The sequence below is a fragment of the Patiria miniata genome, unplaced genomic scaffold, assembly GCF_015706575.1.
Source record: "Patiria miniata isolate m_02_andy unplaced genomic scaffold, ASM1570657v1 HiC_scaffold_3, whole genome shotgun sequence".
Taxonomy (NCBI): Eukaryota; Metazoa; Echinodermata; class Asteroidea; order Valvatida; family Asterinidae; genus Patiria; species Patiria miniata.
In genome coordinates, this window is record NW_024037069.1 from 5,422,751 (window position 1) to 5,436,258 (window position 13,508).

A 13,508-nucleotide genomic window follows, 5' to 3' on the forward strand; every position below is an offset into this window, starting at 1 on the left:
AGGCCAGAAAAATCTTACAGAGATCATGGTATTGATCTTTCGGTCTCAAGGCAAAGAAGTTTATTCCACTGACCTTTCAATTTGGCTGAATTTCACTAAGCTTTTCCAGCGGTTTTGTTTGTCACAACTAGAAGCTCAGTTATGGTCAGATGCTTTTCGCCCACTTTCAATTAAAAGTTGCCACAAAGCCGTCATCAAAAAGAATTTGACTTTCAAGAAAACAGTGGGGCAGATAGGGTAGATATTTGGGGGATTGTGCCTTTGATGATACAAGCATGGCATTTGGCACACATGTCAGAGTAAAGATTCTTGGCTTTATAACACCTCACCCACAGATTCTGTGTCTTGATTCGCCGAGAGCGAGTCACATGATACTTTCTATTTTTGCTATCTATCCGTGCATGGCAAAAAGTACTATACCCGTAGCAACCAAAGTACTATACCATTAGCAACCAAAGTACTATAGCCACGGCGTGGTATTTGTGTGCAACTGCATGCTGGTGTGCGCGTTGCGTGTTTTGTTCCAAAGAGAGCGCGCCACAGAGTTGGGTTCAACCATTTTGTGAAGGGGTAGTTTGGAAGAGAGAAATACATTTTCCACCAATTTTGTATTGAAATTGAAGTTTATTTCAACTGTATTCAGATTCAAATAATTTAAAATGTTAAAACCAAGCAGAATCTGTGGGTGAAGTGTTATAAAACAAATAGTGAATGCTTTATCTCGTGCTGTAGTAAAACTAGCCTCCCTCGGTGATCCATGGAGCATTCTATTTTCCCTAATAGAAATAGAATGTCCATGGATCACCTCGGGAGGCTAGTTTTACTACACCACTCGAAGCATTCAATATTTGTATAATAGGGCCATCGCAAATTTGTCCTTTGAAAAAATATAAGTACATTAGTAGAATATACAAGCAATTTTCAAAATGTTCTAAATGGTTACCATTGCTTGTTATTCCACCTATATTTTTTCAAAGGACAAATCTGCGATGGCCCTATAGCCAAATATATCTTTCTCATGACATACTCTGACTGTGTGCCAAATGCCATGCTTGTATCATCAAAGGCACAATCCCATCGCCTATCTGCCATGCTATTAACATGTTTGGGGTTTTAGTTTGATAAAATGCACGCACTAATAATGTAATTCTTTCCTACATTGTATAATCATCACATTTCAATCACTACAAAATGTTAAGACTATTTTGTGGAACCTTGACTGCAAGAATCCCATGTTTATTCTGCATAATTCCGTACTCCTGTTTATTTTTCCCCAATAAATTTTAGATGTAATTAGCTGTTTCGGTGACACACCGAAACAGCTCTTGTTTTCGTTAAGATTTTTTTTTTTTTTTTTTAGCTGTTTCGGTGACACACCGAAACAGCTCTTGTTTTCGTTAAGATTTTTTTTTTTCTTTTTTTTTCTTTTTTTTTTTTTTTTTCTCCTTTTTCAGACTTTTTCTCCATAGGTTTAACACACGTTTCTTCCACCAGTCCACTTTGCCACTTTTTCAAATCCGATTGATTCGAGACTTGATACATACTTAGACCACCACCCACAGATGGTCCTAGAAGAAATTTGTGACGGTGACGTCATCAGGTGTCGGGTTACGTCACATTAAAGATGCATTTTTCCCCATATGTTTTGTACACGTTTTAAAACACTCCAGTTTGGCATCTTCGTAAATCCGATCGACTTTAAACTTGATTCATACTTAGAACACCACCCACAGATGGTTCTAGACGAAATTCGTGATCGTGACGTCATCAAGTGTCAGGTTACGTCACATTAAAGATGCATTTTTCCCCATAGGGTTTGTACATGTGTTAAAACGCTTCATTTCGGCACTATTGTAAATCCGATCGACGTTACACTTGGTACACACTTAGACCATTACCCACAAATGGTCCTTGAAGAAATTCGTGATCGTGACGTCATCAGGTGTCACGTTACTTCACATTAAAGATGCACATTTTCCCCATATGTTTTGTTCACGTTTTAAAACACTCCACCTTGGCACCTTCATAAATGCGATCGACCTCAGACTTAATACATACTTAGACCACCACCCAAAGATGGTCCTAGAAGAAATGTGTGATCGTGACGTCATCAGGTGTTGGGTTACGTTACATTAAAGATGCATTTTTCCCCATAGGGTTTGTACACGTTTTAAAACATTCTACTTTGGCACTTTTGTAAATCCGATCCACGTTAGACTTGGTACACACTTAGACTACCACCCACAGATGGTCCTAGAAGAAATTCGTGATTGTGACATCATCAGGTGTACATGTAAGGTTACTTCACATTAAAGATGCATTTTTCCCCGTAGGTTTTGTACACTTTTTTCTTCAAATCATACTTTGGCACTATATGTCTGATTGACTTTTCACTTGGCAGATGACATTCGAAGTGACTTCATCAAGTGTTCATCATGTGCACAGAGTATTTTAAATATCCGAAACAGCTTGTGTTTGTCCACAAACACATTTCTAGTTTTTTTTTTTTTTCTCCTTTTTCAGCCTTTTTCTCCATAGGTTTAACACACGTTTCTTCCACCAGTCCACTTTGCCACTTTTTCAAATCCGATTGATTTCAGACTTGATACATACTTAGACCACCACCCACAGATGGTCCTAGAAGAAATTCGTGACCGTGACGTCATCAGGTGTCGGGTTACGTCACATTAAAGATGCATTTTTCCCCATATGTTTTGTACACATTTTAAAACACTCCACTCTGGCCTCTTCGTAAATCCTATCAACCTCAGACTTGATACATACTTAGACCACCACCCACAGATGGTTCTAGAAGAAATTTGTGATCGTGACGTCATCTGGTGTTGGGTTACGTCACATTAAAGATGCATTTTTCCCCATAGGGTTTTTACACGTTATAAAACCCTCCACTTTGGCACTTTTGTAAATCCGATCGACGTCAGACTTGGTACACACTTAGACTACCACCCACAGATGGTCCTAGAAGAAATTTGTGATCGTGACGTCATCAGGTGTTGGGTTACGTCACATTAAAGATGCATTTTTCCCCATAGGGTTTGTACACGTTATAAAACACTCCACTTTGGCACTTTCGTAAATCCGATCGACGTTAGACTTGGTACACACTTAGACTACCACCTACAGATGGTCCTAGAAAAAATTCGTGATTGTGACATCATCAGGTGTAAGGTTACTTCACATTAAAGCTGCATTTTTCCCCATAGGGTTTGTACACGTTTTTCTTCAAATCATACTTTGGCACTGTATGTCTGATTGACTTTTCACTTGGCAGATGACATTCGAAGTGACTTCATCAAGTTTTCATCACGTGCAGAGAGTATTTCAAATATCTGAAACAGCTTGTGTTTGTCCACAAACACATTTCTAGTTTTGTTCATGAATTTCTCATTTTCCATTCCATTAATATTCTAATTGCCCTGATGAAGGGCCAAGTGTGTCATCCGAGATGCACATATTTTAGTCTTCATCAGGTGTAACCTTATATGTACTATTTTTTTAATTAAAAGGACTATCAGATTGTTTTCTCCATTTCCAAAGGTAACTTAGTAATGGATTTTTTTTTCGGAAGTCTCCTGGGATAAAAACAAATATACCAGATATATCAGTTTTCTCATTAAATTCCTACTTTTTTGCTTTATATAAACCACACAAAAAAAGACGTCTTCTAAAACAAGGCAGAGAGAAAATCCTTCCACTCTTTGAAGAAAAAAGGAAAATTATTTCATGGTTGAGCACTGGAGTTTCTCTCACAAGAGCTGTGGTTCCAACCCCTACTTTATGCAATCAAAATTCCATTTAAAAAAAATATATTTCTCACATTCGAATGCTTGGAAAAGAAGCTCATCTCAAGGTCATCACAAGTCAAAAGCCCATCGCAAGACATGACAGGCCCATCACGAGTTAACCATAAGCGTGCTTCGAGTCATCACAAGCCCATCACAAGTCATCACAAGCCATCAAAAGCCCATCACAAGCCATCAAAAGCCCATTGCAAGCCATCACAAGCCAATCACAAGTCATCAAAAGTCCATTGCAAGCCATCACAAGCCAATCACAAGTCATCACAAGCCCACCACAAGTCATCATCAGCCCATACAAGTCATCACGAGCCCATCACAAGCCATCACAAGCCCATCACAAGTCTACCACAAGCTCAACAAGTCTACCACAAGCTCATCACAAGCCCATCAAATGTCACAACAAGCCAATCACAAGTCATCACAAGCTAATCACAAGTCATCACAAGCCAACCACAAGTCATCACAAGCTAATCACAAGTCATCACAAGTCATCACAAGCCCATCATCACAAATTATCCATTGCCAAATCAGCTCGCAAGCTTTTCAGATAAACTGTGACAAAAGAAAAGGTATTGTGCTCTTATTGTCCATCCCGTTACTTGTAAATTAATATGTCAAAAAAATTGCAATCCATCACAAGTTTTTCGACCACGACACTGCGAAGCAGCCAAACATAATTTCATCGCGAACGTTTTTGCCCGTCGGCAGAAGGGACAATTAAAACAAGTCACACGCAACGCCTGATTTCACCTTGATTTCCGCTACTTCTGTTTCCATCAGGCGAACTCAGCCCCTAACTGGTATGGTCTGCGTAATCCGACAGTTAAAAATCTTCAAAAATTCACACTTGGTTGGCGACGAGTGCTTGCCTTTGCCGTCCTTGCGCGTCCATCCTCTAAATTAAATTCAGTCGCGGTCGTCAGCAGTTGAGACGTGCTGCTCCTGACAATTTTATCCTCGCTGTTCGCTTTTCAGAAAAACCTTCTCTGTAATTCTTATTTTACAGCGAACAAAGGTGACGTTTTACAATGGCCAAGTGTGGAATCTCTACTATTATTATTTTTGTATCCTCCTTTGAAAAAAAAGAATAGGACTTTTCTGTTTTCACCTTGCTTGTTTTTGGTCTCAAGAATTTTGCTGTCATTGTCTTTTTCAGCTTTATTAAAGTTACTTAAAGGTACATGTACAGTCCATCATTTGCAGCTATCCAAAATGTAACTGACGTAATTATTGTTGAAAAGCATACTTGGTTTAAAGATAGTAATGGCACTAAACTCCCTGTGAAATTATTCTTTCTGGCAAGCTGTCATTTTGAAGAAATCAATGAAAGAAGGTCTTTTCAACGATGCGTCTAAAGATCCAATTTCAAGGCTCGATCTGCTAACCTGCTTTTGGTATAAGCGTATTTCACAGGTTAGCGAGGAACTTTGGCTTCTGCGCATGCGTATGCATCCCGTAACTATTAAAGGATTCTGTGCTTACAGGGTTAGCACAGAATTTTCTGCTAGCGCGGTTAGCACAAAATGGTGATTGTAAGCGTGGAATAGACCTAATGACGTCACTCTTTGCTTACATGTGCGCTTTCCTATGTGGTACGTAGACGGTCCCCACCTTCGTCTGGCATCCCGACTTTGTTCCCACAGGAAAGCGCATATGTAAACAAAGCATCCGTGAAACTGGGGCCTGGCCCCACGTGATGAATTCTGTTAAGCACAGAATTAATTTCCAAAGCAAAATTGGGCTACCAGCCAAACTGTCATGCAATGTCTATTGATCCCGACTGGTCCTCGTCTGATTCACACTCAGCACACAAATCTGCTCAGCGATATTTTCTAATCAGCTCGGTGAGTTTGGGCCCAGAGCTGTAGATGTTGAGGAATGAAAGTTGGATTGCAAATGACACCAATATCAATCGTCAGCTTGATGTGTGTATATCTGTGTACGAGTACGTGTTTATTATACACAATCTCGATGCATGGCCGAGAACACACTATAATCACACACAGTCAATTCTCTGTATCATCATGTGTCATCAGGAAGGTGTTTATCTCCGGTTTCCTTGACATGAAACGACTGAGAATATTGTATTCCCCCTGGATGGGATGCCAGTCAATTGCCTATTCCCAAGCTAATATCTGAACCCATTCATGCTCCTGGGTAGAGAGAGGCAAGTTGGGATAAAGTGGCTGGCCCAAGGACACAACATATGGCCAGCAGCAGGATTCGAACCCTTGACCCTCTTATTTCTATTCCCCGGATGGGATGGGATGGCAGTCCATCGCAGGTTACTCCCCAGCTTATGCTGGTGCCCTTTTATACTCCTGGGTGGAGTGAAGCAAGGCAAGTTGGAGTAAAGTGGCTGGCCCAAGGACACTAGGTATGGTCAGTGGCAGGATTCGAACCCCTGACCCTCTGATCACTAGTCACAACCTATAAATGTTTGCAAACACCTTTCCTCCAAATACTGGCTTTAATTTTGTCTGCTTAAAACTCTTTTTGATGCTCTGTGGTACTACGGGGTACTATACAAACTGAATAAAAGCGAACATTTTTAGCACGACTTTCTTTCCACATTAATTTAAAATCAAAATTCACAATTCTTAAAATAAAAGACACAACATTTCCCCCTGAATAGGCCTAACACGTTCAAATTACGACAACTCATCCCACCGGTTCTCGTAAATGAAGGCAAATTTTCCAGACTCTCAATTTCTCGCCACAATATTTGTCTTTCGTCTCTGCCTGCGCATTCATCAACTGATACGCATCAACGATCAGAAGTTGTCAGACCGACAAGTTGCTCTAAACACTGTCGCAGAGAGGGGATACCAACTATTTACACAAAGACCCCCCCCCCCCCAACCCCCAGATTGAACTCTTGTAGACAACTTAAGAGCTGAGGTAATAAAAAAATATGCCAATCAGTCCAGGTCTCAGCTACATACTGGGGAAAAATAATATTTGTTTTTTATAAACCGAAATTGACATACTCTCAGCCAGAGTTCTGATGGTTAAAAAGCGTCATCAAGTGCATGCTTAGGTATAGGACGACCGTTTGGAGAAGCAAGCGCAAAGGTGAAGTGGCCGATATTTTGCGCGTTACCGAGCGTCGCGTCAACAAAAAAAAACATGAGTAATTGCTGGCCAGCTGTTCAATCGAATGGTGGATACATCCATCGGTTTGTCAGTCCCGCTGACGAAATTTGATTAAAAAATAAAATATGGATGCTAGCAGTGGGGCTGACTTTACCAAAGTGCAACACTTTTGAACATCGCGTCTGCCTGACGACATCTGCGAATGACAATACCCCACCTGGTAACCAGATGACAACATTTGCTGCGTTAAATCAACATCAATGATCAGCATACAATGACATTTCACTTGCAGTAGAATCTTTTTCTAATTTTTTTATTTTGCTTTTTTTGTACATAAGTCTTTGTTCCTGCAAACAAAGCCCTTGCGCACTGCAAGATCATATAAATTGGAAATTATATAAATATTGTTTGTGAACAAACATGCCATTGTGTGACAGGAAGAACTGACAATTTCTCCCGATGTCTGGAGGAAAAATTGAATTTGACAGACGCGGGAACTGCACCTCTGAGACATATTATCAAACAAAGAAGCTGATGCGTCAACATCGGACATGAACCGCTACGGTGGAGAATATTCTTTTCGCTCTAAACAAACTAATGTTCCAGGAAACTTGGAAGGTTTAAATATTTGTATTTTGAATGAAAGGTTTGATTAATGTTCTCAAACAGCATTTCAGGGCCGAATAAGCCAGCAATTTTTGACGACAGACTGATGGTTTTGTCAACAATCATGACCATGAATGCATGGTTGAACCATCTATGAATTTGACCAGTTAACGCGGAAAGGCCATGTCAACACGATCTGGCACTGTATATTCGCAGTGGCAGGTGACTGGTTAAAATCGTCAAGCTTTCCTTGAGTTTCCGGTGGTGGACGTGTATCCCTTCACGTTTCTCGCGTGCATAATTGACTGACATCAGAATTGATTGCTTTAATTAAGCGGCAATAAAACAATGGGCGTCGATGACAAGACGATAAATCAGCTCTTGAATCTACAGAAGCCAACAGTTGGACTGTGTACAAATACCGTAGCGCTAAAGAGATCGCAATGGCCAATTTAAAAAAAAATTGCCCATTACCCAAAGTTAAAAAAGCGAAGTGGAAATATTTTCCCTTCAACACTATACATTGGCTGCACACTATCTACGGCTGTATAAATGGTATGGTACACGGTACCCTGTGGAGACATGTGCACAATAGGGAACAAAATATTGTATCACCGCAGAGCAATTTCTGTAGGTGAATTATACGTATCCACAAGGTAATCACGAAACAGATAGATGGATTTTTACTCGAAAACTAGGAACTTCCAAGGTGTGTTGTTGATCTGTTGCAAATTGAAGTATTTTATGTAATATGTAAGGGATATTAAGTCTGAATTTCAGCCCAGGAAATTAATTCTGGTTATGAAAAATAGGAGCATTTTGAAAGTACACTTTCAAACTCGAAAATGTTAGTACAGGAGAACCAAGAAATGACTCCACAATGATACAAATTCCAGTATGTGTGCATGTGTGGCGTGTTCTGTCTGTAGTACAATGTACCAATGTTGGTAATGCTTTCATTGGCCCAAAATGTGTCCACATTTTATGAGTCTAGTAACAACGAAGAAAAGAAACATAATCAATCTACATGTATTTGTTGATAAAGTGTTGGGAGAAAACTGGGGGTGGGGAACTGGGGGCAAGAGAAAAACTTTTTTGGGGGGGGGGGTTAAGTATTTTATAGCAAATATTGTTATACTGACTTGTTTGACGTTTGTGTTCGTAGATGTTGGAAAACCAAGAAAAACAATCATGTTCCTGCAGTCTGGTTCCTGACCCCACTTAAGATGAAACTGAGCAATTTATAGACGTCGGGGGATTGTAAGGTCAGGGAACCAGCTGGCTTGTACCCGTTCATAGGTGTTTAATCGATTGCAAACAAAATGCGGACTAACTAAATATGGTAAATTGGGGGCAGTATTTGAAGAAAAAAACCCAGTTTTTTCCAACCTGGTCGGCAAGCATTGGGAATCGATAAAAAAAAACACTTTTTCTTGAAAATGTCAGCACACCAGGTGCCATGATTTTACAGGTTGCTTTAGACTGTCATTCACTAACAGTCCAGTAAAAAGGTATTTCATAACAATTTGTTAGTTTTGTTTTCTGATGTTTGCAAATGTTGTATATGCCCTTTAAATTGTAAAACAATAAATATTTGACGTGTACTCACGGAATGGTTCTGTGGAATAACACGTCCACTTCAAGTTTCCCGGCACTCTCCAACACAGAGTAACTGGACGCAGCAAATGTAAACTTGCCTCTCAAATCCTCTGAAGAAAAAAAAAGCAAAATTTTCAGAAATTTTTTTTGAGATACTTTTAAAACAGAATTTAGTACGCATAACAGGTACATGTATGCTTGGAATATCTCAGGTTCAAGTGCCAAAGTTCCTAACATAGGCGTAGCCAGCGGGGGGGGGGGGGGGGGGGGGGGGGGGTAAGGGGGCTATTTACCCCCCCCCCCCAATATTTTGTAAAGACTGCCCTTTTATATTCAAATGCCCTTTTTTTCACCAGCATTTACCCCCCAATATTTTGTAAAGAGTGCCCTTTATTTAACAAGTGTCCTTTTTTTTCTGATCAGAAGTGGGTAAACCCCACCGCACACGAGAGCTAGGTGCAGTGAAAAAAGTCAAATTCGAGGCTGTTTGCTCAGCACGTAGCTCATAAAATATCTCCATGTGCGGTGAATTTTTGCTGAGTTTTCTGCATTGCAAGGCCGTGAGGCAAATCTATCCTGTTTGATTTCTTTCAAATCGCGAGACGAAAAACTCACCGTGTGCGGTCAACCTGAGCAGCCTTAACCAGCCAATGAAAGCACGTTATTCTCGTTTGTCGGTCGCGACAAACGCCAGCAGGCTTTATAAGATTTGCACACAAAAAATCTGAAAATCATGTGTAAGGAGTACATGATTTCATTGGCCAGATTTTTGTCCAGGTGAGACAAAAATCACTTCTTTTACATAATTGGCATATTCTCAGCAACTCAACGTGCTGTTTCCATGATTTTTTTTCAGTATTTGAAAGAAAAATCTCTCAGCTTCAATCTGATATCCAAAACATAAAAATTCACCAATCAGTTTAAAAAAAAAAGGCAAACGTTTCAGGGTTGCATTTTTTGGGGGGTCACCTTGTATACTGGCCCAAAATGGGTCAATGATCGGCACACAATACAAAAACAATTTCGTTCAAAGGCTGAGAAAATATCTGACCTGTTATGGGAACCTCCGAGCTGCCATCTTGCATCGTGCGGACTTTATCCACTAGCTCCATCAGGCGGGGGTGGCTCGCAGAGGAAGGCTTGTACCCGTTGACGCGCTTCTTACCCCCCAAGATGGAACGGACCGCAGCGTGCCGAAACCTAACCGTGAAAAATGGAAAGAAAAAGTGAAAAAACAAAACAAAATCATGGCAAGACCTTGAATGTTGCAGCTCAGTTCACATGATTCGCAAACAAGTTACAATTGTTTTTTTCGTTGTTTTTTTTTCATCGTTTGGCGTACGTGTATTCATAAGATGGAATCTGCGTTGGGATGATGTAAATTCAATATTAGGTTTTGCCCTTCATAGACATACATTTGTACACTATAAACACTGTAAAGTGTGTTACCTCTCGGGTGAAAGTGAGAAAAAAAATCACTCTGAGGGGACGCAAATTCTATCGTATGAATACTGTCATTGCTGTACCAGCAGAGTTGTAATGACTCGAGTCGATGACTCGACTGAGTCTGACTCGAGTCACAATTTTTGGTGACTCGACTTGAGTCCCTAAGGGTAAATGACTCGACTTAACTCGAGTCACTGTGAGCAAATGAATCGACTCGAGTCATTGTGAGCAAATGACTCGACTCGACTCGAGTCCCTCATCAGAAGACTCGACTCGACTCAAGCAAAGGCTAATAAGACTCGAGTCCCAACTTTGCGAAAAGTATTTGCAATGACTTACGGTGCAAAATTATGCTCATTTCGCTTTGCGAATAGCAGTCATGTATAAATATACAACGTGTCACAGACTCCCACCTCATGGTTCTAGAACACACAAAATACTATCCAGGAACCAGATTGTTAAACACATTTTCTAATTCACTGTTTCATCATTGGCTTTGGGCAATTTCTTATAAAGCGCTTGGATTCGAACACTGGCTAAACTTATGACCTCCTTTTATCAATTTTGGTATATACTGTTCAAATATTTGTGACTCGAATTGACTCAAGCTAAATATTTGACTCGACTCGACTCGACCTTTTGACCTAATGACTCGACTGGACTCGAGTCACTTCTTTAAAATGACTCGACTTGACTCGAGTCACAAAAATCAGTGACTAATTACAACTCTGTGTACCAGCTGCTACATCAGATTCGAACCAGCCAGCCGATCCCACAAGCTCGTTGGTCAAGTGGTAAGATGTCTGCACTAGAAAGCAGGAGGTCGTGGGTTCGAGTCCCACCCGAGTGTGATTTTTTTCTCGGGAGGTAACACACTGAGTATACAGTGTTTATACGTGGGTGGAGGGCAAAACCTAAATATTGAATCATGTAAGTTAGTGAATGTAAGTTGTATGGATTAAATGTAATCGATTAATGAAAGTGTTACTGAGTGCTTCAGCTACTACCTGTAATGAGAGAATGAATTAATGAGGTCAGTATGAATTTGGAGCGGAAATAAAACAAGGTTAGTAATTAGTAATTTTGAATATGAATTAGAGATTAGAAGCAGATCGCTTTGTTACGCCAGTGGTGGTCCTGCAAAATCCATGAAGAAGTTTGCAGGATTTGGAAGAATTATTGAGGATCGTAGAGTTCTGTCATACTACTTAACATTGGGCTAAATTCTAGTTACCTTGCAAGCAAGAGAAACGTTGGGGGATTCCGATACAAATCTTTATTTTCAAGGTGGGGGGGGGAAACGGAAGGGCTGACGGACTGCTAGCCCTGAGCATCGGGGGGGGGGGGGGGGATAGTACTAACTAGGGGGCCCACTTCCATAAAAATACAAAAATGCACATGCTTTTGCCGTTGGGGCCGGGGGGGGGGGGGGGGGGGGACAATTGCTCGCCAAGGGGGGCACGGCCCCACCAGGCCAGGGCCTGCCTAGCTGGCCAAGGCAAATTACCAAAAAAAATTGGGGAGGGGGAGGGGGTACGGCCGATGACCAAACTCTAGGGCTGTTTTTAATTTATTTTTGATATGTCACCAAAAACATGGAGGAAAACGGGCCGAGAAGATCAGCAACATCATTTATGATTTTAAAAACCAGGCATCTTCACTTTTCTGGTTTGGTTATTTTTCTTTAAAAAGGCACCTAATCCTGAATCAACCAGTGCACTAAACAAGTGCAGTTGGTTTCTTGCTGACAAAAGTGGATTTTGCAGGATTTAAGAAAACGGTTGCTAGCTAAAATGGTTAATTTATTATGTTGTTAGTCACAGCGAAGAGAAGTTTAGTCCATGAGGAGAAATGTAGGGTGTAAAGGGGTGGGGTAAGATGAATTGGTTCAAATTAAGGTCAACAAATTTTGACCCTTTCATCCGAAACGGAAATAATAATGACCGTGAAGCAGTCCCATCACCCTCAAAACCACTCTGATAAAAATACTGCAGCAAGTTGCAGACAAGGCATACATACAGTTGCTGTCATGAATATTGTTGATGTACCGTAATGTGGAGCGGCCCCTAAGTAGAACACTCTCTTTTTTTCTTAATTCAGAAAAATGTTCACCAAAGCCACACTTTATAGTCTGAGTATCAACCATTGTCCATCGGAGCGTTCTCCATATCCAACATCTGATGTACATGTTCGCATATCTGAATAATGCGCATTATGTGACCTGCGCTAGCCAATCAGAGTTGACTTCAGAAATTGTGATGTCATTTCAATCAGAAATGTGGACTAAGCTTTTGATTGGTCAAGTTTAACTGACGCGATTTTGTTAAACAACAATGGGTTACGGAAGACCCGATAGAAGGCGCCCGCTGAATGGTCCCAATCTCGAGGTCAAGACGCAGTCTCGTTTTGCATAATTAACTGCCCAATCTGCTCCCGTATCATAGACACTTAGGGGATATTCCATAGACTACGTTTTGTAAGGAATCTTCACAAAAAAATGGAGAGAATTTTTTCTCTCATTAAACCCCCCCCCCCCATTTTTTTTAAGAAAAATAAAAATTGAGTCTCAATAGAACTGGCTTTTATTGTGTGTACGTCCCATGAAGGCAGCCATGCATGTTAAAGCCTGTCACGGTTACCGTGGCAACCTTGTCAAAGAGGAATTAAGCCCTGGAGGCTAAGTTAATGGATTCGGGGAGACGCTCATTACCGCCTAATGGCTCGTAAAATAACAAAGGCAACATTGATGGTGACGTTCTCGGCAGTTTTTTTTTTACGTCCCTCGAAGCAAATGGAAAGTAATACCTTCCACAAGGGACGCATTCTCCAATAACATTCCTTCTGATGGACCATCTTATAGACGATTCCAGGCATATCATCACTGTACACGCGCGAGGCCCCCGCCAATGGAGAAACCATTGTGCGATCCACGCTTAATTA

The 13,508-nt window shown here is 40.7% G+C and overlaps 1 protein-coding gene across 4 annotated transcripts in view; it reads right to left on the bottom strand.

The window, feature by feature from the left end:
* Window positions 1-13,508, bottom strand: part of LOC119737512 (sodium/calcium exchanger 2-like) — a 73,816-nt gene that overhangs the window by 20,484 nt on the left and 39,824 nt on the right. For all 4 annotated transcript variants that reach the window (XM_038211931.1, XM_038211932.1, XM_038211930.1 and 1 more), the window contains 2 exons: window positions 10,174-10,322; window positions 9,133-9,232 (listed from right to left, as the gene is read on the bottom strand). In XM_038211931.1, coding sequence (XP_038067859.1) covers window positions 9,133-9,232; window positions 10,174-10,322 — 249 coding nt within the window. The remainder of the gene's footprint in view (window positions 1-9,132; window positions 9,233-10,173; window positions 10,323-13,508) is intronic.